We start from the raw sequence: 24,744 nt of genomic DNA, 5'->3' as shown, positions 1-24,744 counted from the left end.
CAGCCAATTGCCACCCTATCAGCCTACTCTCATTCATCAGCAAAGTGATGGAAGGTGTCATTGACAGTGCTATCAAGTGGCATCTACGCCCCAATAACCAGCTCATCGATGTTCAGTTTGGGTTCCACCAGGACCACTCGGCTCCAGATTTCATTACAGCCTTGGTCCAAACATGGACAAAAGAGCTTAATTCTAGAGGTGAGGTGAGAGTGACTGCCCTTGAGGCAGCATTTTGACCAAGTGTGGCATCAAGGAGCCCTAGTAAAATTGAAGCCAATGAGAATCAGGGGGGAAACTCTCCACTGGCTGGAGTCATACCTAGGACAAAGGAGGATGGTTGTGGTTGTTGGAGGTCAATCAACTCAGCCCCAGGACATCGCTGCAGGAGTTCCTCAGGGCTGTCCTCAGCCAAACCATCTTCAGCTGCTTCATCAAGGACCTTCCCTCCAACATAAGATCAGAAGTGGGGATGTTCACTGATGATTGCATATTGTTCAGTTCCATTCGCAGCTCGTCACTTAATGAAGCAGTCCATGCCCGCATGCAGCAAGACCTGGCCAACATTCCAACATTCAGGCTTGGGCCGATAAGTAGCAAGTAACATTCACGCCAAACAAGTGCCAGGCAATGACCATCTCCAACAAGAGAAAGTCTAACCACCTCCCCTTGACATTCAATGGCATTACCATCGGCGAATCCCCCACCATCAACATCCTGGAGGGTTACCATTGGCCAGGAACTTAACTGAACCAGCCACATCAATACTGTAGCTACAGGAGCAGGTCAGAGGCTGGGTATTCTGCAGCGAGTGACCCATCTCCTGACTCCCCAAAGCCTTTCCACCATCTACAAAGCACAAGTCAGGACTGGATAGATGTATGCAGTGGGGTCTCCTAGAGGTCGGTATTAGGACAATTGCTTTTCTTGTTATATATAAATGACCTGAACATGGGTATAGGGTGTACAATTTTGAAATTTGCAGATGATACAAAACTTGCCAACAGAGTAAATAGTGAGCAGGATAAGAACATAAGATTTAGGAGCAGGAGTAGGCCATACGGTCCCTCGAGCCTGCTCCGCCATTCAATAAGATCATGGCTGATCTTCGACCTCAACTTCACTTTCCCGCCCGAACCCCATATCCCTTGATTGAATTCAGGAGGACATAAACCGACTGGTGAAATGGGCAGACACTTGGCAGATGCAATTTAATACGGATAAGTGTGAAGTGATGCACTTTGGAAGAAACAACATGGAGAGGCAGTATAATCTAAATGGTACTATTTTGAAGGGTTGCAAGTGCAGAGGGACCTAAGACTTCACATTCACAAATTTTTGAAGCCGGCAAGACAAGTTGATAAGGCGGTTAAGAAAGCGTATGGGATACTTGGCTTTGTAAATAGTGAGCAGAGCCCAGTCAGACACCAGACACTGGGACAGAGCCCAGTCAGACACCAGACACTGGGACAGAGCCCAGTCAGATGCTAGACACTGGGACAGAGCCCAGTCAGACAACAGACACTGGGACAGAGCCCAGTCAGACACCAGACACTGAAACAGAGCCCAGTCAGACACCAGACACTGAAACAGAGCCCAGTCAGACACCAGACACTGGGACAGAGCCCAGTCAGATAGCAGACACTGGGACAGAGCCCAGTCAGACACCAGACATCGGGACAGAGCCCAGTCAGATGCTAGACACCGGGACAGAGCCCAGTCAGACACTAGACACTGGGACAGAGCTCAGTCAGACGCTAGACACCGGGACAGAACCCAGTCAGATGCCAGACACCGGAACAGAGGCCAGTCAGAAGCCAGACACCGGGATAGAGCCCAGTCAGACGCTAGACACTGGGACAGAGCCCAGTCAGACACCAGACACCGGGACAGAGCCCAGTCAGACACCAGACACTGGGACAGAGCCCAGTCAGACACCAGAAACTGGGACAGAGCCCAGTCAGACAGCAGACACTGGGACAGAGCCCAGTCAGACAGCAGACACTGAGACAGAGCCCAGTCAGACACCAGACACTGGGACAGTGCCCAGTCAGACGCCAAACACTGGGACAGAGCCCAGTCAGACACCAGACACCGGGACAGAGCCCAGTCAGATAGCAGACACTGAGACAGAGCCCAGTCAGACAGCAGACACTGGGATAGAGCCCAGTCAGACACCAGACACTGGGACAGAGCCCAGTCATGTAATGTATGTACCTTTAAGGGAGAGAACTACTTTTTACAGCTCCTGTATACTGTAGTACCGGTGAGGATATAGAATGCAAAATATGGTAACAACTCGCTTCGCATAGCCAAGGACCCTGTCAATCTAAAATGGAGGATCCTGTCAGCATAAAATGGTGGTGAAATGTCGACATCGCTGAGTCACTTGCATATTGTAAGAAATGATCATGTTAACTCAAGAAACTGTGAAGGCAGCAGGAAGTAAAATAAAAGAAGCTAAACTGATCTGTGGCTGCTAATATGGCTGGCACCCACGATGTCACACCTTGCTGGTGGAAACAGTGTAGGGCGGAGTGCAGAGGTTATACAGACAATAGGCGATCAGAAAACACATTACCATGATTGCAAACGCATTACCATAATGATTAGGTGATCATGAAACCATTACCAGGATATTTAGTTAACCATAAACCATTCAGTGAAATGTGACTTCTTTGTTTCATACTGCCAGGCCAGGAAATCAAATTAAATGTATACGTGTACAGCTCGGGATTGGTGCAGACTGTACGATGTGTTAATGTCTTCTCAAATGCAAGTATAATAATGTGGCACACTGTATGAAAGATGGCTTGCTCTGGTTTAACCTGTCGGACTCTTCTGGAGTCAGGACTGTGCTGTATCAGAGTAAGTCTCCCGGGATGACGGAATAAAAACTGTTGAACTCAACCAGTATTCGACTCAGTGTTTGTACTGAACCAGATTGAGGACCAAAAGAATCCGTTTCAACACCGGCAGTGACCACACCTGTATATAAACCCTGAGTAGTGATCTGTACACTTAGTTCTAGAGTAACCCTCATTCAGTAAACACCTGTTGTACCGTTTCTCCTGCAGTCTGTGTCTTATTATACACAGACACAACATTGGCGACGAGCAGATTCGAACCTACCTGCAACTCTGCATCACCTCCCAAGGATTCGCTCCTGGAGAACAGTGGAAGGAGGTCGAGTCCAGAAGCACGGGCGTCGACCACGGGCAACCGCCCAGTCATCCAGCGGAGATTTGAGCATCGCAGGGGAGGCTGTCGAGAGCCAGGCTTGGCTTTCCAGTCACGGTGGTCCAGCGAAACGGGCTGGCAACAGGTACTGCGCAGACCCTTCCCGGACAGCGGCGGCTAGAGCCGACCGAGCGGCACAGAAAAAGGCTGAGCTGCGTCGACAGGGGAGAGAGAGAGGGCAGAGCGCACAGGGCGCAGCCGGTGTTCAGGACCGAGCGGCGTCAACGGAGAGAGAGACGAGAGAGAGCAGAGCGCAGCCGGTGTTCAAGGGCTGAGCAGCGTCAACGGGGGAGAGAGGCGCGCAGGAAAACGCGAGGCGCTGCCATTGCCACGAGGACCGCAGAGAGCGGCATTGGCAGCAGCGCAGGAGCAGCGCACGAAACCCACAGGGCGTCGCCATTTGCCACGAGGACCGCCGAGAGCGGCGTTGGCAGCAGCGCAGGAGACGCCATTTTAAGCCGCAGCAGGGAAGAAAGGAAAGCACGGGAGACGCCATTTTAAGCCAGTCTAACCACAAGTCGAAGATTGGACGACATATGTCGAACGCATAGAAGTATACTGCAAGGCGAATGAAGTGCCAGATGACAAGAAAGCGCTGGTATTGTTGAATTCAATAGGTGCAAAAACGTATGGCTTACTACGAAACCTAGTAACCCCAGAGAAGCCAGTAGAAAAGGATTTTGAAAACATAGTGTCAATCCTACAGGACCACTTAAACCCCACACCACTGCTGATAGCAGAAAGATTTAAGTTTCACAAAAGGAACCAGCATAAAGATGAAAGTAATGCTGAGTATTTAACGGAACTGCGCAAGCTATGGAAACACTGCCAGTTTGGAACGGGACTAGCAGATACTTTAAGGGACAAGTTTGTGTGTGGGCTTCAAAGTGAAGGAACCCAGAAACGGCTTCTATCAGAAAAGGATCTTACGCTGGACAAGGCTTGCAGCATTGCAGTATCACATGAAGCAGCAGCACGGGGCGTTGCAGAGATACAACGGAGACCGCAAGAATATGGCACAAATGAAATGTCATACGGAACAGTGAAGTGCTATCGCTGCGGCAGAACAACACACGACCTTAATGATTGCTGGTTCAAGGACAAAGTGTGGAGACAGTGTGGAAAAGTAGGACACATAGCAAGAGTCTGCAGGTCGGGAAAGAAAACCAGCAGCAAGAAATCTCCACAGGAGAAGTACAAGAAGGTACATAAGGTGACGGAGAGTAGTTCAGACGAACAGAAAAGTGATACAGACTCCGGAAGCAAGGAGCTGGGTTGTCTGAAACTACATAAAGTGATCAAAACGGAGGATCACCAAACAATCTGGGTCACGCTCAAGATAGCAGGAGTCCAAGTGAAAATGGAATTGGACACAGGATCAGCCCTAACAGTCATAAACCGAAGGGACTACAAGTGGCTATTCTCACATATACCCTTGAGAGATACAAAGATTGTCTTGAAGACGTACACGGGGCAAAAAAGTCTACCCCAAAGGAAAAATAAGGGTGAACGTTATATGTAACGGCAAGGAAACACCAAAAATGGACCTATATGTATTGCCAGATGGAGGACCACCACTACTAGGATGTGAATGGATCCGGAAGATACAGCTAGATTGGCATTCCATACAAGCACTGACTGTAGATGCCAAAAAGGATGACGACGTCACACCTGGACGACTGTCAAAAATGCTAACTGACGCACAAGAAGTGTTCCAGCAGGGACTTGGAACACTAAAAGGCATAACAGCGATGATCAAAATAGAGGAAAATGCAAGCCCAAAGTTTTTTAAGGCCAGACCGGTACCTTATGTGATCCGCCCAGCCGTCGAAGCAGGGCTGGAAGGTTTGGAACGTTCAGGAGTACTGTCCAAAGTGGACTGGAGCGAGTGGGCTACACCCATAGTTCCTGTAATGAAGAGGTCGTTGAGTAATACGCCTGGGGAACCAAAGAAGGTTCGCATCTGTGGGGACTTTAAGGTGACAGTAAACCCAGTCCTTCACACTGTACAATATCCGCTTCCGCGGATTGAAGATATTTTCGCCTCGCTATCTGGAGGGAAACGCTTCACTAAGATTGATCTGGCCCAGGCGTACCTGCAAATGGAGGTAGAAGAAGCCTCGAAACAGTACCTCACGATCAACACTCATAAAGGTCTCTACCAATACACCCGGCTGGTGTTCGGGGTAGCATCAGCTCCGGCTATTTGGCAAAGGGCAATGGAACAAGTCCTGCAAGGGATTCCAGGGACCCAGTGTTATTTGGACGACATCCTGGTCACGGGCGAAAATGACAGTGATCACCTCGCCAACCTGGAGCAGGTGCTCACTAGATTGAAGGAATATGGGCTCCGAGCTAATCGCCACAAATGCGTGTTTTGCCAGAAGCAGATCTCGTATTGTGGCCACGTTATTGATCAAGAGGGGTTACATAAGTCCCCTGAAAAGATTGAGGCAGTAGTCAAGGCTCCAGCACCGGAAAATGTGTCATAACTGAGGTCGTTCCTCGGGCTGGTGAACTACTACCATAAGTTCTTGCCGAATCTGTCTACAGCACTACACCCACTGAACACCCTACTGCAAACGGGGGTACCGTGGAAGTGGAGTGACGAATGTAAACGAGCTTTCCAGAAGAGCAAAGCATTGATCACATCAAAAGAGGTGTTGGCTCATTTCAACCCAGCACTACCAATTCGGTTGGCGTGTGATGCATCACCCTATGGCATTGGAGCGGTGCTGTCGCACAAATTGCCGGATGGCTCGGAGAGGCCAGTAGCCTTTGCGTCTCGGTCACTAACCTCAGCCTAGCGTAACTACGCCCAGATTGACAGGGAGGCCCTCAGCCTAGTGTGGGGAGTGAAAAAGTTCAATCACTATCTGCATGGGCAGAAGTTCACCTTGCTGACTGACCACCAACCACTTGTCTCCATCTTTAATCCAAAGAAGGGCGTTCCGGTGATGACTGCACGACGGCTACAAAGATGGTCCCTTTTTCTAGGGGCGCACCAATATGAAATCGAGTATAAGGGCACGAAACAGCATGGAAACGCTGATGGGCTATCACGCCTGCCACTGCCTACTGCGGAGGAAGCACCAGCAGTGGATCCTGTCGAAATATTTCATTCGACTATAATTGAATGCTTGCCAGTAACTAACGCTGGTATAGAGAAGGAGACCCGAAATGACCCAACACTGTCTCGGGTATATGATTTGACAGTGAAGGGATGGCCAACAAATGGCGACTCACTGTTGCCAGCATTCTCATCCAGAAGAGAACAGCTGTCAGTGTGCCAGGGGACCTTGATGTGTGGATCCCGAGTGGTAATTCCACCCAAGTTAAGGGAGAGAGTGCTCAATGAGCTTCACGAAGGTCATCTGGGAGGGGTGAAAATGAAAAGCCTTGCTAGGGCTTATGTGTGGTGGCCGGGGATCGATCAGCAAATCAAGGACCAGACAAAGAGCTGCTCAGGATGCCAGAAGGTCCAAAATGCACCACCACATGCCCCTCTACACCCATGGGAGTGGCCCTCATCTCCATGGCAACGGGTGCATATTGATTTTGCTGGTCCATTCATGGACTCAATGTTTTTAATAGCCGTGGATGCGCACTCGAAATGGCCTGAGGTGATCAAAATGTCCTCCACCACCACGGAGAAAACTATTGCAGTCCTACGGACCATTTTTGCCAGGAACGGCTTGCCAGAGCAGATTTGCTCTGATGACGGACCACAGTTTGTGTCCGAAGAGTTTCGAAGATTTATGAAAAGGAATGGGGTAAGGCATTACACATCCGCCCCGTATCATCCAGCCACAAATGGATTGGCTGAGAGGTTCGTACAAACCTTTAAAAAAGCAGTAAAGGCCATGTGCGATGACGACATTCCACTGCAGCATAAGGTGGACAATTTCCTGTTAGCCTACAGAAATGCGACACATGCAGTCACCAACCAGGCCCCGGCCATGATGTTCTTTAACCGAAGGTTGAGATCTCGTCTGGATTTGCTCAGACCAAATGTACGAAGAGATGTTGAGAGTAAGCAATTCCAGCACATCAATGAGAAGCCGACAAGGAGCTTCAATGTAGGGCAACCAGTCTTGGCCCGCGACTACCGAACAGAGAAATGGCAACCAGGAATGATATGCACACGGCAGGGGCCACTAATGTACACAGTGGATGTTGGGGAGAACATTGTGAGACGCCATGCTGACCAGTTCCTAGAGTCACAGGAACGAGTCAACCCCATGTCTCGGCCATACGTACCTGGTGAGGAACCCGATGTACAGGTTGCATCTACCTCAGAAACAATAGCATTGGAAGCTGATGAATCAACTGACGACAGGGTGTTAGAATCGCCTCTGCACCAAGAGCGAGACACTCGGGAAAGGCATCATCCAGGAAGAATCAGGGAGCCTCCCCAAAGACTGAATTTATAAATAGACTATTTTCAGCTAATGTTGCATGTTAAAAGTGTTAATTGTAATTAGTTTGATATTTAATTGTTAAATGAGTGTTATGGTACTGTTAATCTAAAAGGGGAGGAATTGTAATGTATGTACCTTTAAGGGAGAGAACTACTTTTTACAGCTCCTGTATACTGTAGTACCGGCAGTGACCACACCTGTATATAAACCCTGAGTAGTGATCTGTACAGTTAGTTCTAGAGTAACCCTCATTCAGTAAACACCTGTTGTACCGTTTCTCCTGCAGTCTGTGTCTTATTATACACAGACACAACAAGTCAGACACCAGACACTGGGACAGAGCCCAGTCAGACACCAGACACTGGGACAGAGCCCAGTCAGACAGCAGACACCGGGACAGAGTCCAGTCAGACACTGGGACAGAGCCCAGTCAGACGCTAGACACTGGGACAGAGCTCAGTCAGACGCTAGACACTGGGACAGAGCTCAGTCAGACAGCAGACACCGGGACAGAGCCCAGTCAGACAGCAGACACCAGGACAGAGCCCAGTCAGACACCAGAGACTGGGACAGAGCCCAGTCAGACACCAGACACTGGGACAGAGCCCAGACACCAGACACTGGGACAGAGCAGTGTTCCCTACTGCTCCAGGGAAACCACGCAGCTGGCTTGCCGGCATTTCAATGTAAATACCACACAGGTGCGGTATCTTGAATGGCCCACGCAGTCCCATAAGGGGGGCTGTGCAGGGCCCCAAAAAATTACAGGGAACATAGCAACAAAGCCCAGTTAAACACTGGGACAGAGCCCAGTCTGTACCTGTTAGTGTGGATGGGAGAGAGAACTGGTGGGGGGACCAGAAAGAGATAAACACCTTGTTGGGAAGACAAGAGGGTACAGAGAGCAACCCTAATCAGGAGCAAAGAGAAAGGGAGGGGAAGACCCTGCTGAGTACAAGAGAGAGGAAGAAATACCATAACATGGGAAGTGCAGAGAGAAAACCTGTTGGGGGTAGGGAAAGACCCTACCGAAGGGGGAAGAAAAAAAACGTGGGTCGGTGGGTTGGGTTGGGTGGGAGAGAAACTGTTGCCGTGGTGGCTCGCTTAGAGCAGCAGGGACGGTTGCTTTTAGAGCTAAGCAAGCTCACATTTATCACAGGATATCCTCTGATTTACCATGAGCAATATCACAGGGGACCTCCTAGCACCATGTAGAAACTGCACAACCTCTAGATAAAATACAGATTACACAAAAACAATATATACTGTCACCAGCCCCAAAATAAGAATCACTGCCATAAGCACAAATGATGTATTCTAATAAAAACTGCAAGAGTGAAATGGATGGTATTAGAGGAATGGATGGTAATAAGGGGGAAAGAAGGTAACAAACAGGTAATGGATGGTAATGAGAGGGGGAATGGATGGTAAAGGGAGGGGGGGTGGGTGGGGGGGGAGGTAATTGTAATGGTGGAGAAAGAACAATACCGTCTTGAATGGGGGTGAAAGAAGTTGAACTAGGCTGAAGGAGAAGAGTTCCAGGCTGGAATTTTCCAGTTGCCATGTGTGTGGGTTTGGAGGCAGGTCGGCTGTAAAAATAGCGAAAATTGGCAGCGCGTTGGGAACCCACCCAGATTCCCGCCTCCTCGCGCCTTTAACTCAGGCACGTTTGCCAGTGCGCCATGGACCCAATCGAGAGAAGCGGGCAACCTAATTAAAGTCATTAAATCCTTGTTATCAGACCTTTAACTGCAGCTTCTGAATTTAACGACATGAGCATGGGAAGCACGCAGCTCGGGAACCTCGCCTGTGAAGATGAGGCGGAAGTTCAGTGGCCATTGTGCAAGGGCAATAATTGACAGCTAGAAATACCAGATAGACACACCTTACACCTCATTAGTTGCCTAAGGGAAAGGCTGTTGTTGACTCCATTCTGTGCACAGATTTAGGTTTCTGGAGATTCCAGGTCATTTCTGCAACCTCAGAAGCCACTCTAACCACATTGCTATTCAGTATTAGAACACTGAGGGATTGGTCCTCTGATCTCCACTTTACCTGCCACCTACTACATCAGCATGGGTGCCACTTATACTGTCTCACCTTGGTCCTCAGAATCGGACCAAGATGAGCACCACCACCAACAACACCAGCAGCCTTCTCCTCAACAGCAGCCTTCTCCTCAATGACCTGATGCTCCACAGGAGAGATGGGGCACCACAGGGCTGCAGCACGGCGGAGGCGATACTCCCAACACAGGGTATACAGGCAGAGGATGAGTTTCCTCAACATGACTGAGCAGCAGTGCTTCAGGAGGCTCAGGCTATCGCGCAGGTCGTCGCAGACATTTGTAGCTTGCTGCAACAAGACCTGCTGGCCAGAGGTCCTGGTGGGCACTCCTTACCAGTGGCTGTCAAAGTCACCACTGCCCTCAACTTCTTCACCTCAGGCTCTTTCCAGAGATCTCCAGCAAACACCTGCGGGATCTCCCAGTCGGCTGCCCACAGATGCTTCACACAGGTCGCTGATGCCATGTTTCACAAGTCAGACAATTATATCAAATTTGCCACTGATGAAGCCAGTATTACTGAATGGGCACTCAGCTTTACAGCTCTGGCTGATTTCCCACAGGTGCAGAGCGTCAACGACTGTACAGATGTGGCCATCAAGGCACCCCATCATCACCCAGGAGTGTTTGTGAACCGCAAAGGCTTCCACTCCCTCAATGTGCATCTCGTCTGCAACCATAAAAAGATGATTATGCATGTGTGGGCCAGATTCCCTGGCAGCTCTCTCGTGCTGCGCCAATCCACCCTCCCTTAGCTCTTCGCACTTCCAACAGACTTACCAGCTGGCTGCTTGAAAACACGGGCTATCCACTGAAGACGTGGCTCATGACACCCTGAGGAGGCTAAGTACTGAGGCCGAGGAGCATTATAATGAGAGCCACATGTCCACCAGATGGCTCATAGAGCAAGCAATAGGCATGATGAAGATGTGCTTCAGATGCCTTGACAAATCTGGAGGAGCGCTTCAGTACACACCAGCCAGGGTCTCCAGAATCATCATCGTCTGCTGCACAACATAGAACAGCAGCGAAGATTGGAGCTGCAGGAGGAGCATAGCGCACAGCACACAGCCTCTTCAGAGGAGGAGGAGGACAACGAGCAGGTGGAAGACGAGGAGGAGGAGGAAACTGATTGCAGATGCCACCAGCAGCGGCGCACATTGCTGCCCAGGAGGCCCAGGATGGCCTCACCATGGCCAGGTTTACTTAACTTGCTCCACTGCAGCCACATGCCTGCCACATGCTGTACTAACTTCCACCCACCACTCCCACCAACAACACCATAAAGCATCCCTACAATGACCAAGCCATTGCTGTCACCCAAAAGCCCAATGCTCGAGGCTAAATAATGTGTCACCATTCACTCCAAGTGACAAAGCCACTTCCAAGGTTTGAGGCAAAAATGGACAAGACCCAAAAGTGGTGCAAAAAAAACCCATTTGTGTTCAATCAAAACAACTGAAACTTAGCACTAACATTTGTTGATACACCCATGTGCTTATATGCTTGTGCATCTACTTTTGTGTCATTTTTCTTTTGTGTGCGCTTCTACAAGGTGCAATCCCTGTGGCTTCCGCAGAGGTAATTGCAGGCTGCTCACATTCCTGCTGTGACTACACAGACACTTTCAGCGGACGTCCTCTGGGTTTTGGAGCCTGTGATGGCCCCACCAAAGTCTGCTCCTCCTGCGACTGTGCAGGGGCAGTCCAGGGTCCGAGGAAGCATCTGGGGCTATGATTGAGGGGGAGGCAATGGGGAGAAGTGGGAGCGCTTTGAGAAGAGTCCCCATTTCCATTTCCCTCTCACCATCTTCCCTCTCATAGGCCACCCACACTTCCGTGCTAGCAAGGAACTGGCGAGCACCTTGCTGCCCAGCAGTGGGGCGATGAAGGCCCAAGTCAAGGTTTACATCCCTCCTTGAGGTGGTCGTCTGAGTGCCTGCCATCTATTGTTCACAGCTAGCATGTTTTCGTTGGACTGGTGCATTTGCTGCTCCATACAGGTGGCCATCCTTTCCATGGAACAGCACATCGTCGCCATCGCCTGTGACATGGTGGTGCTCATGTTGGAGATGGACTCCTCCATTCTCTGAACATTTGCTGACATCGCGGCTGCAAAAGCTGCCAGAGCCTCATGTTGCTGCCCCTCCAAGATCACCCTCTTTCTGGGTGGTCCCCGAGGCACAGTGTCTGCTTCCTCTCAGCAGAGCTTGTAGTGCCCTGCGCCCTCCGGTGAGGAGTCTCCACTGCTGTCCCTGTCAACACCATCTGCTCTTGCTCACTTGTGAATTGTGAGACACCAGGTGACAACTCTACTCTATGGCGCGAAGAACCCACCGAGGTATGCGCATCTGTGCTGGTGCTGGGTGTGCTTGGGTCTGGTGATGCTGCACCCTTGGAGTCTGGAGGTTCCTCTGAGGAGTCGTCTTCCCCCTTCGGCTGGACAGTGCGGGGGTGGTGGGGGCAGTTGATGGACCTGTGGGAGAGTAAAGAGATGAATTAGAAGTGTTATAATAAGAATGTATAATGTTATCATTATACACATGATGACATTTCACTGGCTGCTGACATCAGTCACCATATGGGTGATTGTTGTATGCCATGTGGCTTTATGAGATGTGATTCTGTCACCAGGTTGCTGGGATGTGTCCCTCCCTTTGTCTCTCACCGCCAGTGTCTCTCGAGCTCCTGAAATTTCCAGAGCTGCCTCCTCTGCTGCTGTGAGATGTGCAATCACTGGAGGGCCACTTCCGGTTCTCTCCCTCTCCCTGATGTTGTGGGCTCTCTTCTCCTGCAAGGAGGGAAAGAAGAGAAGTTTGAGTGAGAGTGATGGGATGAGTGTAAGGAATGGATGTGTTACATCTGTAGAGGGTGACTATGAGGGAGTGGGGTGCCAATACCAAATGGCATTCTATGGTGTTACTTGCTATGATTGCATTAGGATGAGGGTGAGGGTGAGGGGTGGTTAGTCAGATGGGGATTTCTGTACATACATAAAGAGAGAGGTATGGGTGGATGTGCAAGGTATGTTGGTGTAAGGAATGATGTGCAGGAGTAGGCTTGGGAAGGCAGAGTGACGGGTATGTGTCGACAGGCACTTCAGGATGAGGTTCAGTGTGGCATTGCACTCACCTTTCCTGACCTCATGAGATCATTGAAGCACTTCCTGCACTGTATCCAGGTCCTCCTGACCACATCCCTGCTGCTGACCTCCTCAGCTATATCCAGCCAGGCTCTTTTTGTTGCTTGTGGAGGTCTCCTTTGCCTGTCAGCAGGAAAGAGGACCTCCCTGCCTGCTCTGACAGCCTCCACAAGAGTATGCAAGGAAGAATCTGAGAACTGGGGTGCAGCCCTCTGACTTTGGCTATCCAGGTTTCATAAGTTTTCTCTCTCCTGTGGCCTTTCTGTCACATCTTCCACCCTCCTCTGGAAACTTTCAAGTGAGTTCAGTGAAAGGCTGCTTTAAATATGAGCGCTGGAAACGAGTCATCGATGATGTCATCAGACCCGCACCATTTAATAGGGCTGGGAAACGTGCATAACTCTTTCAATTGGGGCCATTAAGTGAAAGTCGCTATGAGCAACGCTTTGCTGAAAACATCACGTTTCGGAACCGCTACGCCACCCGCACGCATCCAACCTGACGCGAAGGTGAAAATTCAGCCCCAGATTGAATTGAGGGGGAGCAGGAGAAAGATGTTAACTTTAACAGAAGGTGGAAGAAGAAAATTAGGTTGAATTGAAGGGGAGAGGAAGAAGAGTGTCAGTATGGCAATAGATTGGGAAAAGGGGAAGTGCAACGAGACCTGGGTGTCCTTGTGCACCAGTCGCTGAAGGTAAGCATGCAGGTGCAGCAGGCGGTTAAGAAGGCAAATGGTATGTTGGCCTTCAAAGCGAGAGGATTCGAGTACAGGAGCAAGGATGTCTTGCTGCAGTTGTACAGGGCCTTGGTGAGACCACACCTTGAGTATTGTGTGCAGTTTTGGTCGCCTTATCTGAGGAAGGATGTTCTTGCCATGGAGGATGTGCAGCAAAGATTCACCAGACTGATGGCAGGAATGACGTATGAGGAGAGATTGGGTCGATTAGGCTTATATTCACTACAGTTTAGAAGAATGAGAGGGGATCTCATTGAAACTTATAAAATTCTAACAGGACTAGACAGACTAGATGCAGGAAGGATGTTCCCGATGGCGGGGGAGCTCAGAACCAGGAGTCACAGTCTAAGGATAAGGGGTAAGCCATTTAGGACTGAGATGAGGAGGAATTTCTTCACCCAGAGAGTGGTGAACCTGTGGAATTCTCTACCACAGAAGGCAGTTGAGGCCAATTCATTAAATATATTCAAGAAGGAGTTAGATATATTTCTTAAGGCTAAAGGGATCAAGGGATATGGGGAGAAAGTAGGGACAGGGTACTGAATTTGGATGATCAGCCATGATCTCATTAAATGGTGGAACAGGCTTGAGGGGCTGAATCGCCTACTCCTGCTCCTATCTTCTAGGTTTCTATGTTTCTATTAACTGGGAGGGATGGAGCAGTAGAGAGTGTCTCTGTCAAAGGATGGAGGTTGGATGGGGTGCAGTATCTCTGTGAACTTTTGATGAGTGACTACTGAAGGAACTTTTGGGGAACTGATGGCAGATTGGTTTGCAGAAAATCCAAATTTGTCTTCTCTTTTTAAGACTAAAAATCCATCAATTGTGAAATTGTGAGTTACCTGGACATTTTGTTCTAGGAGGCAGTCGCACCCTTTAGGTTAAGTAGTACTCTAGAGTTCATCAGTGGTCAGGGACAGGAGGGTGTGACTGCGAGTCAGGAAGGTATGGGGACCCAGGATGTAGTGATGGAGGAGCCTCAGCCCTGGACCTTGTCCAACAGGTACGAGGTACTTTCTACATGTATGGATGAGGGAAAGGACTGCAGGGAGGATGGGCAAACTGACCATGGCACTATGGTACAGGGGGCCATCCAAGTGAGGCAAGAATGAAGGAATGTGGTATTAGTAGGGGACAGTATAGTAAGGGGGATAGATACTGTTCTCTGCAGCTGCGAAAGAGAGTCCTGAAGGCTGTGTTGCCTGCCCGGTGCCAGGGTTAAGGATATCTCCTCGTGGCTGGAGAAGAACTTGGAGTGGGAGGGGGAGTATCCAGTTGTCGTGGTCCATGTAGGAACCAACGACATAGGTAGAACTAAGAATGAGGTTCTGCTGAGGGAGTTTGAGGAGCTAGGGTCTATATTAATAAGCAGAACCACAAGGGTAATAATCTCTGGATTGCTACCTGGGCCACGTGCAAATTGGCATAGGGTCAAGCAGATCAGAGAGTTAAATGCGTGGCTCAAAGAGTGGTGTGGGAAAAAGGGGTTTCAGTTCATGGGGCACTGGCACCAGTACTGGGCAAAGAAAGAGCTGTTCCGTCAGGACCAGCATCCTGGCGAATCGAATAACTAGGGCTGTAGATAGGGCTTTAAACTAAAAAAAGGGAGGGAGGGGTCAGGTGAGGTGAAATTTAGAAATCTAAAGAGGAATTCAAGGCAATAGAGCAGTGTAGCAATTTGGGTAAAAAGAAGCAGAGTGCAACAGGAAGGGACAGAGAGTTTAATGGTAGCAGTGCAGCGGAGAATAAGCAGGGAATAATGTTAAAAATTTTAATTAAAGGCTCTTTATCTGAATGCATGAAGCATTCGTAACACGATAGATGAACTAATGGCACAAATAGAGATAACTGGGTTTGATCTAATAGCCATTACAGAGACATGGTTGCAAGGTGGCCAAGGTTGAGAACTAAATGTTCCAGGGTACTTGACATTTCGAAAAGACATGCAGAATGGAAAAGGAGGGGGAGTAGCCCTGATAATAAAGGATGACATGAGGACAGTAGTGAGAAAGGATCTCGGCTCGGAAGATCAGGAAGTAGAATCAGTATGGGTGAAGATAAAGAATAACAAGGGGCAGAAAACACTGGTAGGAGTAGTATATAGGCCCCTTAACAGTAGCTATACCGTTAGACAGAATATTAATCAAGAAATAGTAGGAGCTTGCAACAAAGGTAATGCAATAATCTTGGGGGACTTTAATCTTCATGTAGACTGGACAAATCAAATTGGCAAAGGTAGTCTGGAGGACAAGTTCATGGAATGCATTCGTGACAGTTTCCTAGAACAGTATGTCATGGAACCAACCAGGGAACAGGCTATTTTAGATCTGGTATTATGAAATGAGACAGTGTTAATTAGCAATCTCATAGTAAAGGATCCTCTGGAGCAGAGTGAGCATAATATGATAGGCAAGTCACTCTCAAAATTAATTTGAAATTCTAAGTCCGAAACTAGAGTCTTAAACTTAAATAATGCCAATTACATAGGTATGAGGGGCGAGTTGACTAAGGTAGATTGGAAAAATAGATTAAGAAGTATGGCGGTAGATAAGTTGCTAGCATTTAAAGAAATATTTCATCATTCTCAACAAAAATACATTCCATTCTAACCGTGGCTAACTAAAGAAATTAAGGATAGCATTAGATTGAAAGAAGAAGCTTGCTGCAAAGAATAATAGTAAGCCTGAGGATTGGGAGAGCTTCAGAAACCAGCAAAGGTTGACAAAAAAATTGATTAAAAGGGAAAAAATAGAATGAGAGAAAACTAGCAAGAAATATAAAAGCAGATTCTAAGAGCTTCTACAAATATGGAGAAAGGAAGGAGTAGCAAAAGTAAACGTTGGTCCCTTAGAGGCTGAGACAGGAGAAATTATTATGGGGAATAACAAAATGGCAGAAACGTTAAACAAATATTTTGTATCTGTCTTCACAGTAGAAGACACAAAAAGCATTCCAAAAATGATGGGGAACCAAGGGTCTAATGAGGGTGGGGAACTTAACATAATTAATGTAAGTAGAGAAATAGTACTAGAGAAACCAATAGGACTAGAAGCCGACAAATCCCCTGGACCTGACGGCCTACATCCTAGGGTTCTAAAAGAGGTGGTTGAAGAGATAGTGGATGCATTGGTTTTGATATTCCAAAATTCCCTAGGTTCTGGAATGGTCCCAGTGGATTGGAAGGTTGCAAATTTAACACCGCTATTCAAGAAAGGAAGGAGAGAGAAAACAGAGAACTACAGGCCAGTTAGTCTGACATCAGTCGTCGGGAAAATGCTGGAATCCATTGTTAAGGAAGTGGTATCAAGTCACTTAGAAAATCATAACATGATTAGGCAGAGTCAACGTGGTTTTATGAAAGGGAAATCGTGTTTGACAAATTTATTACAGTTTTTGAGGATGTAACTAGCAGGGTAGATAAAGGTGAACCAGTGGATGTAGTATATTTGGATTTCCAAAAGGTATTCGATAAGGTGCCACTTAAAAGGTTATTACACAAGATTAGGGCTCATGGGATTGGGGGTACTATAGTAGCATGGATAGAGGATTAGTTAACAGACAGAAAACAGAGAGTAGGGATAAACGGATCTTTTTCAGATTGGCAGGCTGTAACTAGTAGGGTGCCGCAAGGATCAGTGTTGGGGCCTCCGCTATTTACAATCTATATTAATGACCTAGACAAAGGGACTGAGTGTAATGTATCCAAGTTTGCTTATGATACAAAGCTAGGTGGGACAGTGAGGAGAACACAAAGAGTCTGCAAAGGGATATAGATAGACTAAGTGAGTGGGCAGTAAGGTGGCAAATGGAGTATAATGTAGGGAAATGTGAGGTTATTCACTTTGGTAGGAAGAACAGAAAAACAGAATATTTTTTAAATGGTAAGAAACTTTCAAATGTTGGTGTTCAGAGAGATTTGGGTGTCCTCGTGCAAGAAACACAGAAAGCTAGCATGCAGGTACAGCAAGCAATAAGGAAGGCAAATGGCATGTTGGCCTTTATTGCAAGGGGGTTGGAGTATAAGAGTAAGGAAGTCTTGGTACAATTGTACAGGGCTTTGGTGAGACCACACCTGGAGTACTGTGCACAGTTTTGGTCTCCTTATCTAAGGAAGGATATACAGGAAACTTTGGTTTATCCGGAAGTTGTATGTCCGGAAACCTCGATCAAACGGCAGAAATCAGCAGCCGTTTTGTTAGTTTTTTTAAATTTTATTTTCTTCTCCTAGCATTTTTTTAAACAGTCAGTCTCTGGAAAGCCTCTCTGAAGCTCTTGCTAAGCTACAGAGACGCTTCCAAGGTACGGGCCGACTGTTTACAAGCTGTTGCTAAGCAACAGTGTTTGTTGTCAGATATGGAGATGAAAACCTCTGTATCCTTCAACATTAGCGCTGGTCTGTCCGGAAGTTTTCATAGATCGGCATCACGCCGGTCCCGTCGGTGCCGGATATCGCGAAGTTTCCTGTACTTGCCTTGGAGGCGGTGCAACGAAGGTTCACTAGATTGATTCCTGGGATGAGAGGGCTGTCCTATGATGAGAGATTGTGTAGAATGGGTCTATACTCTCTGGAGTTTAGAAGTATGAGAGGTGATCTCATTGAAACATACTGAAGGGGATTGACAGGGTAGATGCTGAGAGGTTGTTTCCCCTAGCTGGAGTGTCTAGAACTAGGGGGCATAGTCTCAGGATAAGGTAGCCATTTAAGACCGAGATGAGGAGGAATTTCTTCACTCAGAGGGTTGTGAATCTTTGGAATTCTCTGCCCCAGAGAGCTGTGGCTGCTGAGTCTCTGAGTATATTCAAGGCTGAGATAGACAGATTTTTGGACTCTAGGGGAATCAAGGGATATGGAGATTGGGCGGGAAAGTGGAGTTGAGATCGACGATCAGCCATGATCTTATTGAACGGCGGAGCAGGCTTAAGGGGCCGTATGGCCTAATTCTGCTCCTATTTCTTATGTTCTTATGAAATATAAGTGCTTAAAACTAACCAAAATGCATCATTTTTAATGTAAAAATTCAAAATATTCCAGGGCAATTAAAAATGGGGCGGTAGCAGAACCAAAATAAAGCAGCAAATAGTTGTGCCAACTTATCACTGCATTGACTTCCTCCAATTTTCAGGGATGTGCATCCTAGTGCCGGAGCAGGTGGGAGGCTTATAAATATGTGTACATAGTGGGGTCAAGTTTTGCCATTAAGACCCCAATACCATTTTGTCTCTGGCTGCCTGAATACCAACAGTTCCTCTTCCTGCTCACCAGCCACAGTACAGGTCAGGGAGTGACCATTTCCAGCATTAATTAAAGGGATCCTCAACTACTGTCTGGTAAAGCTAGATGGAGTTTTTCAGACATTTTCAGGGCAGTCACTTGTGGGTTCTGCACCTTAAAGGATCTGGAATATTATGTATCTGCTGCTGTATGTTCTGCACACGTTGCCTGCTGCTTTTTTGCGTTGCTGACATTAAATATACCTCCCCTTTAAGCTGCTGCTGCAGGCATGTCACAAGTGACTGTCCCACACAATTTACTACCTCCAGACTGACAAGCTATTGGAGCACATTGTCATGCTGGCAGCTCACCGATCGCACTATAATCAGGGTCTGGGATGAAAATCGATCTGGTCCCAGAATGACTGCTCCACGTACGCCCCACACACTATCCACCCAATTAACACACATGAAAATCACTCCTGTATTTCCCCCTTGATGTAATTTTTGTTTTCTTCAATATAAGTGAAAGAACGTTGGGTATACCCTCAGCTTAATCTACAAAGCCCGTATCACTACTTTTCTTCACATCATAGGATTACAATTATAGCTGTTTTTGAGTTGTCAGCTATTTGGGAGTTAACAGTTGCAGTCAATAATACATTTCCCTTCAAGATACTTATCCAATTTGACCTTGAAGAGATCTACTTGCCCCTATAACCTCCCATGGTGAACTATTCCAAAATTCAACCACCCACTCAGTGGAGCAATGTTTTCTTACATCCCACCTTTTTAGTTTACACTCTTGCCCCTGCCCCCTTGTTCAGTTATTCCATACTAAAGAAAATATCCCTGACTAATCCTCTATATCCATGAACCTTACTAATTTCAATGTCTTCATCATATTCCCCCTCAGCCTTTTCCTCTCCAACAAGTTCTATCAGTCTGTTCTTATATGTTCTATTCTCTAGTCGTCAATCATTCTAATCAATCTCCTCTTCACCTTTTCCAGCTCAACTACATGCTTCTTGTAGTAAGGGTTCCAGAGTGGCATACAGTACACCAGTTCTGGCAGGATAACCTCATTTGATCTACACCCTACTCTTTTCATACAACCTAACATCCCATTTTCTTTTTTGACAGCTACCAGATATTGGCTTGATGTCTTGAAGGATTTATTTATCATGATTTCTGAATGCCTTTCCCAACTGGTCTTTGTCAGTACTCATCCAGCACCTTAAACATTCACTCCCTCCACCACCGGCACACCAGGCTGCAGTGTGTACCATCTGCAAGATGCACTGCAGCAACTCACCAAGGCTTCTTTGACAGCACCTCCGAAACCCGCTACCTTTACCACCTAGAAGGACAAGGGCAGCAGGCGCATGGGAACACCACCAGCTGCAAGTTCCCCTCCAAGTCACACACCATTCTGACTTGGAAGTACATCGCTGTTCCTTCATTGTCGCTGGGTCAAAATCCTGGCACTCCCTCCCGAACTGCATTGTGGGAGTACCTGCACCACACGGACTGCAGCGGTTCAAGAATGTGGCTCACCACCACCTTCTCCAGGGCAATTATGGATGGGCAATAAATGCTAGCCTTGCCAGCGACGCCCACATCCCATGAATGAATAAAAAAAGTATTGTTCCATTAATCCTATAATCCCCCTGCTTACTTTATCCCTAAGTGCATGACTTTACACTTACCTACATTAAACTGCATCTGCCAATTCTTAGCCCACCACCCCAAACAGACTAAGTCCTCTTGTATTTTATCCTATCTTCTACAGTATTAACTACCTTTGCTATTTTGGTGTCATCCGTAAACTTCAAGATGAAGCTACAGCACCCTATTCCAGATCGTTTATGGGACTCTATTCATCACACTCCTCCACCCAGAATGTTAGCCATTTATGTGCATCCTCTGTTTCATATCACCCAATCTATCTCAATATATATAACCCTTAATATCCTGGCCTAACAAAAACCTATAAATCTCAGTCTTGAAATTTTCAATTGATCAAGTCTCAATAGCTTTCTGGGGGACAGAGTTCCAGATTTCCACTACCTTTTGTTTGAAGAAGTGCTTTCTGACATTTCTCCTGAACAGCCTAGCTCTAATTTGAAGGTTATACCCCCTTGTTCCAGACTCTCCCACCAGAAGAAATAGTTTCTCTCTATCTACCCCCATCAAATCCTTTAACCATTTTAAATACCTCAATTAGATCACCCTTTAATCTTCCATATTCAAGGGAATATGTCATATCTACATTCTTATTTACTTTATCAAAAATATTAAATTGGTCCGCAGGAGTTCACTGTTTGAGAGAGCTGGTTCAACCACGATAGCCAAATGGCTCCTCTCTGTGCCATAAATACCTTTGATTCTATCAGAACTATTCGATTATACAGGACCACCTGACATGGGATGGACGAGATTACATGGAACCTGACATCACAGCAACTGGATTATATGGAACTTGACGTCATAGTGGCTGGGTTGCAAGAAATGTGATATTGGAGCATTTAGATTATATGGACGCTTACGTCACAGCTACTAGATCATATGGGATGCAAGTACCACAACTAACAACCCTTTATTGTTGCTACTAGCAACACGTTGCTTCTGAGGGTGCCCACAACCAGCACCCCCACCCCTCCACAAGGAAGGTTTTGGTGGTTGAGACATTGCTGAAAAAATATATTTTATTGTCACAGTGTTGCTTATGACAGGAATTTTAGGTAAATGGAGGAATAGTTACTTTTGCCCCAGAATTTGGATTTTACTGGAGATATCATCTTACATTTATCATAATAAAGGTAATTACAATTCTTTATTCGCCCCACCCACACACATACCACAGCGGGATTTAAGCCGAAAATAACCACAGTAAATGTACACAACAGCGAAAGGCTCCCGTTGTCAGCTACCTTCTGCATCCGCATTCATTTTGTCATCAGCCTCCTGTGGAATTTTCATTCGATGGCGTCGCCCAGGAACTCCTTGGAACCGATAATCTGAAATAAACAAAATAAATAAATGCATACATAGCAGGTCACATACAAAGCCGTCTTTTGTGTTCAGCATTATCTCGCCCCGAATGACACGGAGACGAATGGTTCTGCACAATCAAAGCCCAACAAATGTGCCAGCTGATTGCAACTAAAAGGCAGACAACTCAGATTTGCCCTGGCCCCAAATGACCAAATATCGCTGTAATATTTTCTGATATTGATGTCGACTGAGCGAAGTAACTGAGCTCCACCATGAACAGCGCAATCGATTAGATAATAATGGTCAAAATGACCACGCCATCCCCAACCTCCATCCAAAACGTCGAATTGTAGCATTTTGTTATCAATCTAAAAACGCGCACTCGGTGAGATCCCGACCTGATCCATTCCACGTCTGATCGCATGCCCTCCTTCCCCAGTTTTATCTGTAGACACCGGTAAGTGTTTCCTGCCCCAATGGATATTACTGGGTGTGAATCGTTGCCGCTACCTTGGGACATGTTTGTCCCCTGTTCCTGAGCCTTGTTCTTTTGCCCTGGCGACTGATGGAAATGGTTGGGCTTCGCCCGTAGGAAGGCAGAGCCGAGGAGTCTGCTTACCTTCGCTACGATCAGCTACTGCTTGCTGTCTGATGTGATACCGCCGAGGAGATGCGTCAGCCCGCAGTGCGCAGAGTCAGTGCGGGGCAGAGAGCCGCCTCACACTATTACTGCACCCTTACACTACTGTTGCGCTCTCACTTGCACTGTACCTTTACACGACTGTTGCACTCACACTATTACTGCACCCTTACACTACTGTTGCACTCTCACTTGCACTGTACCTTTACAGTACTGTTGCACTCACACTGCCACTGCACCTTTACACTACTGTTGCACTCTCACAGCTCCCTTAGGAGTAAATGGAAAAGATTAGCAAAAGTAAAGGTGGGTCCCTTACAGGCTGAGACAGGAGAAATTATTATGGGGAATAAGAAAATGGCAGAGAAATTAAACAAATACTGTCTTACATAAGAACATAAGAAATAGGAGCAGGAACAGGCACTTGGCCCCTCGAGCCTGCTCCGTCATTCAATAAGATCATGGCTGATCTTGGGCTCAAAGCCACCTCCCTGCCTGCTCCCCATAACCCTTCACTCCCTTATCTTGCATCTGCCTATCTCCACCTTAAATGTATTTAATGACCCAGCCTCCACTCTCTCTGGGGCAGAGAATTCCACAGATTTACGACCCTCTGAAAGAAGAAATTCCTCCTCATGTCAGTTCTAAAAGGGCGACCCTTTATTCTGAAACTATGTCCCCGAGTTCTAGATTTCCCCAAGAGGAGAAACATCCTCTCTTCATCTACCTTGTTGAGCCCCCTCAGTATCTTATGGGGGAAAAATTCACAGAAACATACAAACATAGAAGATAGGAGCAGGAGTAGGCCATTCGGCCCCTCAAGCCTGCTCCGCCATTCAATGCGATCATGGCTGATCATCCAAATTCAGTACCCGGTCCCTGCTTTCACCCCATACCCCTTGATCCCTTTAGCCTTAAGAAATATAGCTAACTCCTTCTTGAATATATTTAATGAATTGGCCTCTACTGCCTTCTGTGGTAGAGAATTCCACAGGTTCACCACTCTCTGGGTGAAGAAATTCCTCCTCATTTCTGTCCTAAATGGCCTACCCCTTATCCTTAGACTGTGACTCCTGGTTCTGGACTCCCCGACCATCGGGAACATCCTTCCAGCATCTAGTCTGTCCAGTCCTATCAGAATTTTATAAGTTTCAATGAGATCCCCTCTCATTCTTCTAAACTCCAGCGAGTACAAGCCTAATCGACCCAATCTCTCCTCATACGTCATTCCTGCCATCACAGGTATCAGCCTGGTGAATCTTCGCTGAACTCCTTCCATGGCAAGAACATCCTTCCTCAGATAAGGTGACCAAAACTGCACACAATACTCAAGATGTGGTCTCACCAAGGCCCTGTACAACTGCAGCAAGACATCCTTGTTCCTGTACTCAAACCCTCTCACTACAAAGGCCAACATACCATTTGCCTTCTTAACTGCCTGCTGCATGTGCATGCTTACCTTCAGCAACTGGTGCACAAGGACACCCAGGACTCATTGCACTTCCCCTTCTCCCAATCTATTGCCATTCAGATAAAAATCTGCCTTCCTGTTTTTGCCACCAAAGTGGATAACCTCACATTTATCCACATTATATTGCATCTGCCATGCGTCTGCCCAATCACCCAACCTGTCCAAATCATCCTGGAGTTTCTCGGCATCCTCCTCACAGCACACACGCCCACCCAGCTTTGTGTCATCTGCAAATTTGGAGACATTACATCCAATTCCCTTGTCTAGATCATTAATATATATTGTGAATAGCTGGGGTCCAAGGACCGATCCCTGCGGTACCCCACTAGTCACTGCCTGCCACTCGGAAAAAGACCCGTTTATTCCAACTCTTTGCTTTCTGTCTGCCAACCAGTTCTCTATCCAAGTCAATACCTTGCCCCCAATCCCATGTGCCTTAACTTTACACGCTAATCTCTTATGCAGGACCTTATCGAAAGCCTTCTGAAAGTCCAAATACACCACATCCACTGGTTCTCCCTTATCTATTTTACCAGTTACATCCTCAAAAAATTTCAGTAGATTAGTCAAGCACGATTTACCTTTTGTAGATCCATGTTGACTTTGTCCGATCCTGTCACTGTTTTCCAAGTGCTCTGCTATTACATCTTTTATAATGGACTCTAGCATTTTCCCCACTACCGATGTCAGGCTTACCGGTCTGTAATTCCCCGTTTTCTCTCTACCACCTTTTCTGAATAGTGGGGTAATATTAGCTACCCTCCAATCCATGGGTACTGTTCCAGATTCCATCGAATGTTGGAAGATGATCAGCAATGCATCTAC

The 24,744-nt window shown here is 47.2% G+C and overlaps 1 protein-coding gene across 3 annotated transcripts in view; it reads right to left on the bottom strand.

The window, feature by feature from the left end:
* The window catches only part of LOC147125060 (short coiled-coil protein B-like), a 56,886-nt gene extending 34,339 nt beyond the window's left edge, over positions 1–22,547 (bottom strand). For 2 of the 3 annotated variants that reach the window (XM_085996683.1, XM_085996674.1), the window contains exons 1-2: positions 22,319–22,421; positions 21,745–21,831 (exon numbers count right to left, since the gene is read on the bottom strand). In XM_085996683.1, the coding sequence (XP_085852809.1) occupies positions 21,745–21,831; positions 22,319–22,328 (97 nt within the window). In that variant the 5' untranslated portion in view covers positions 22,329–22,421. The other variant, XM_085996693.1, reaches the window with a different exon arrangement.
* Between the last annotated feature and the right edge of the window lie 2,197 nt (positions 22,548–24,744).

This window comes from Somniosus microcephalus, chromosome 1, assembly GCF_052327205.1.
Source record: "Somniosus microcephalus isolate GS21.2 chromosome 1, FLI_Smic_1.0, whole genome shotgun sequence".
Classification (NCBI taxonomy): Eukaryota; Metazoa; Chordata; class Chondrichthyes; order Squaliformes; family Somniosidae; genus Somniosus; species Somniosus microcephalus.
Note: the sequence above shows the minus strand (reverse complement) of the source record. Positions and strands in the feature narration are given on the sequence as shown.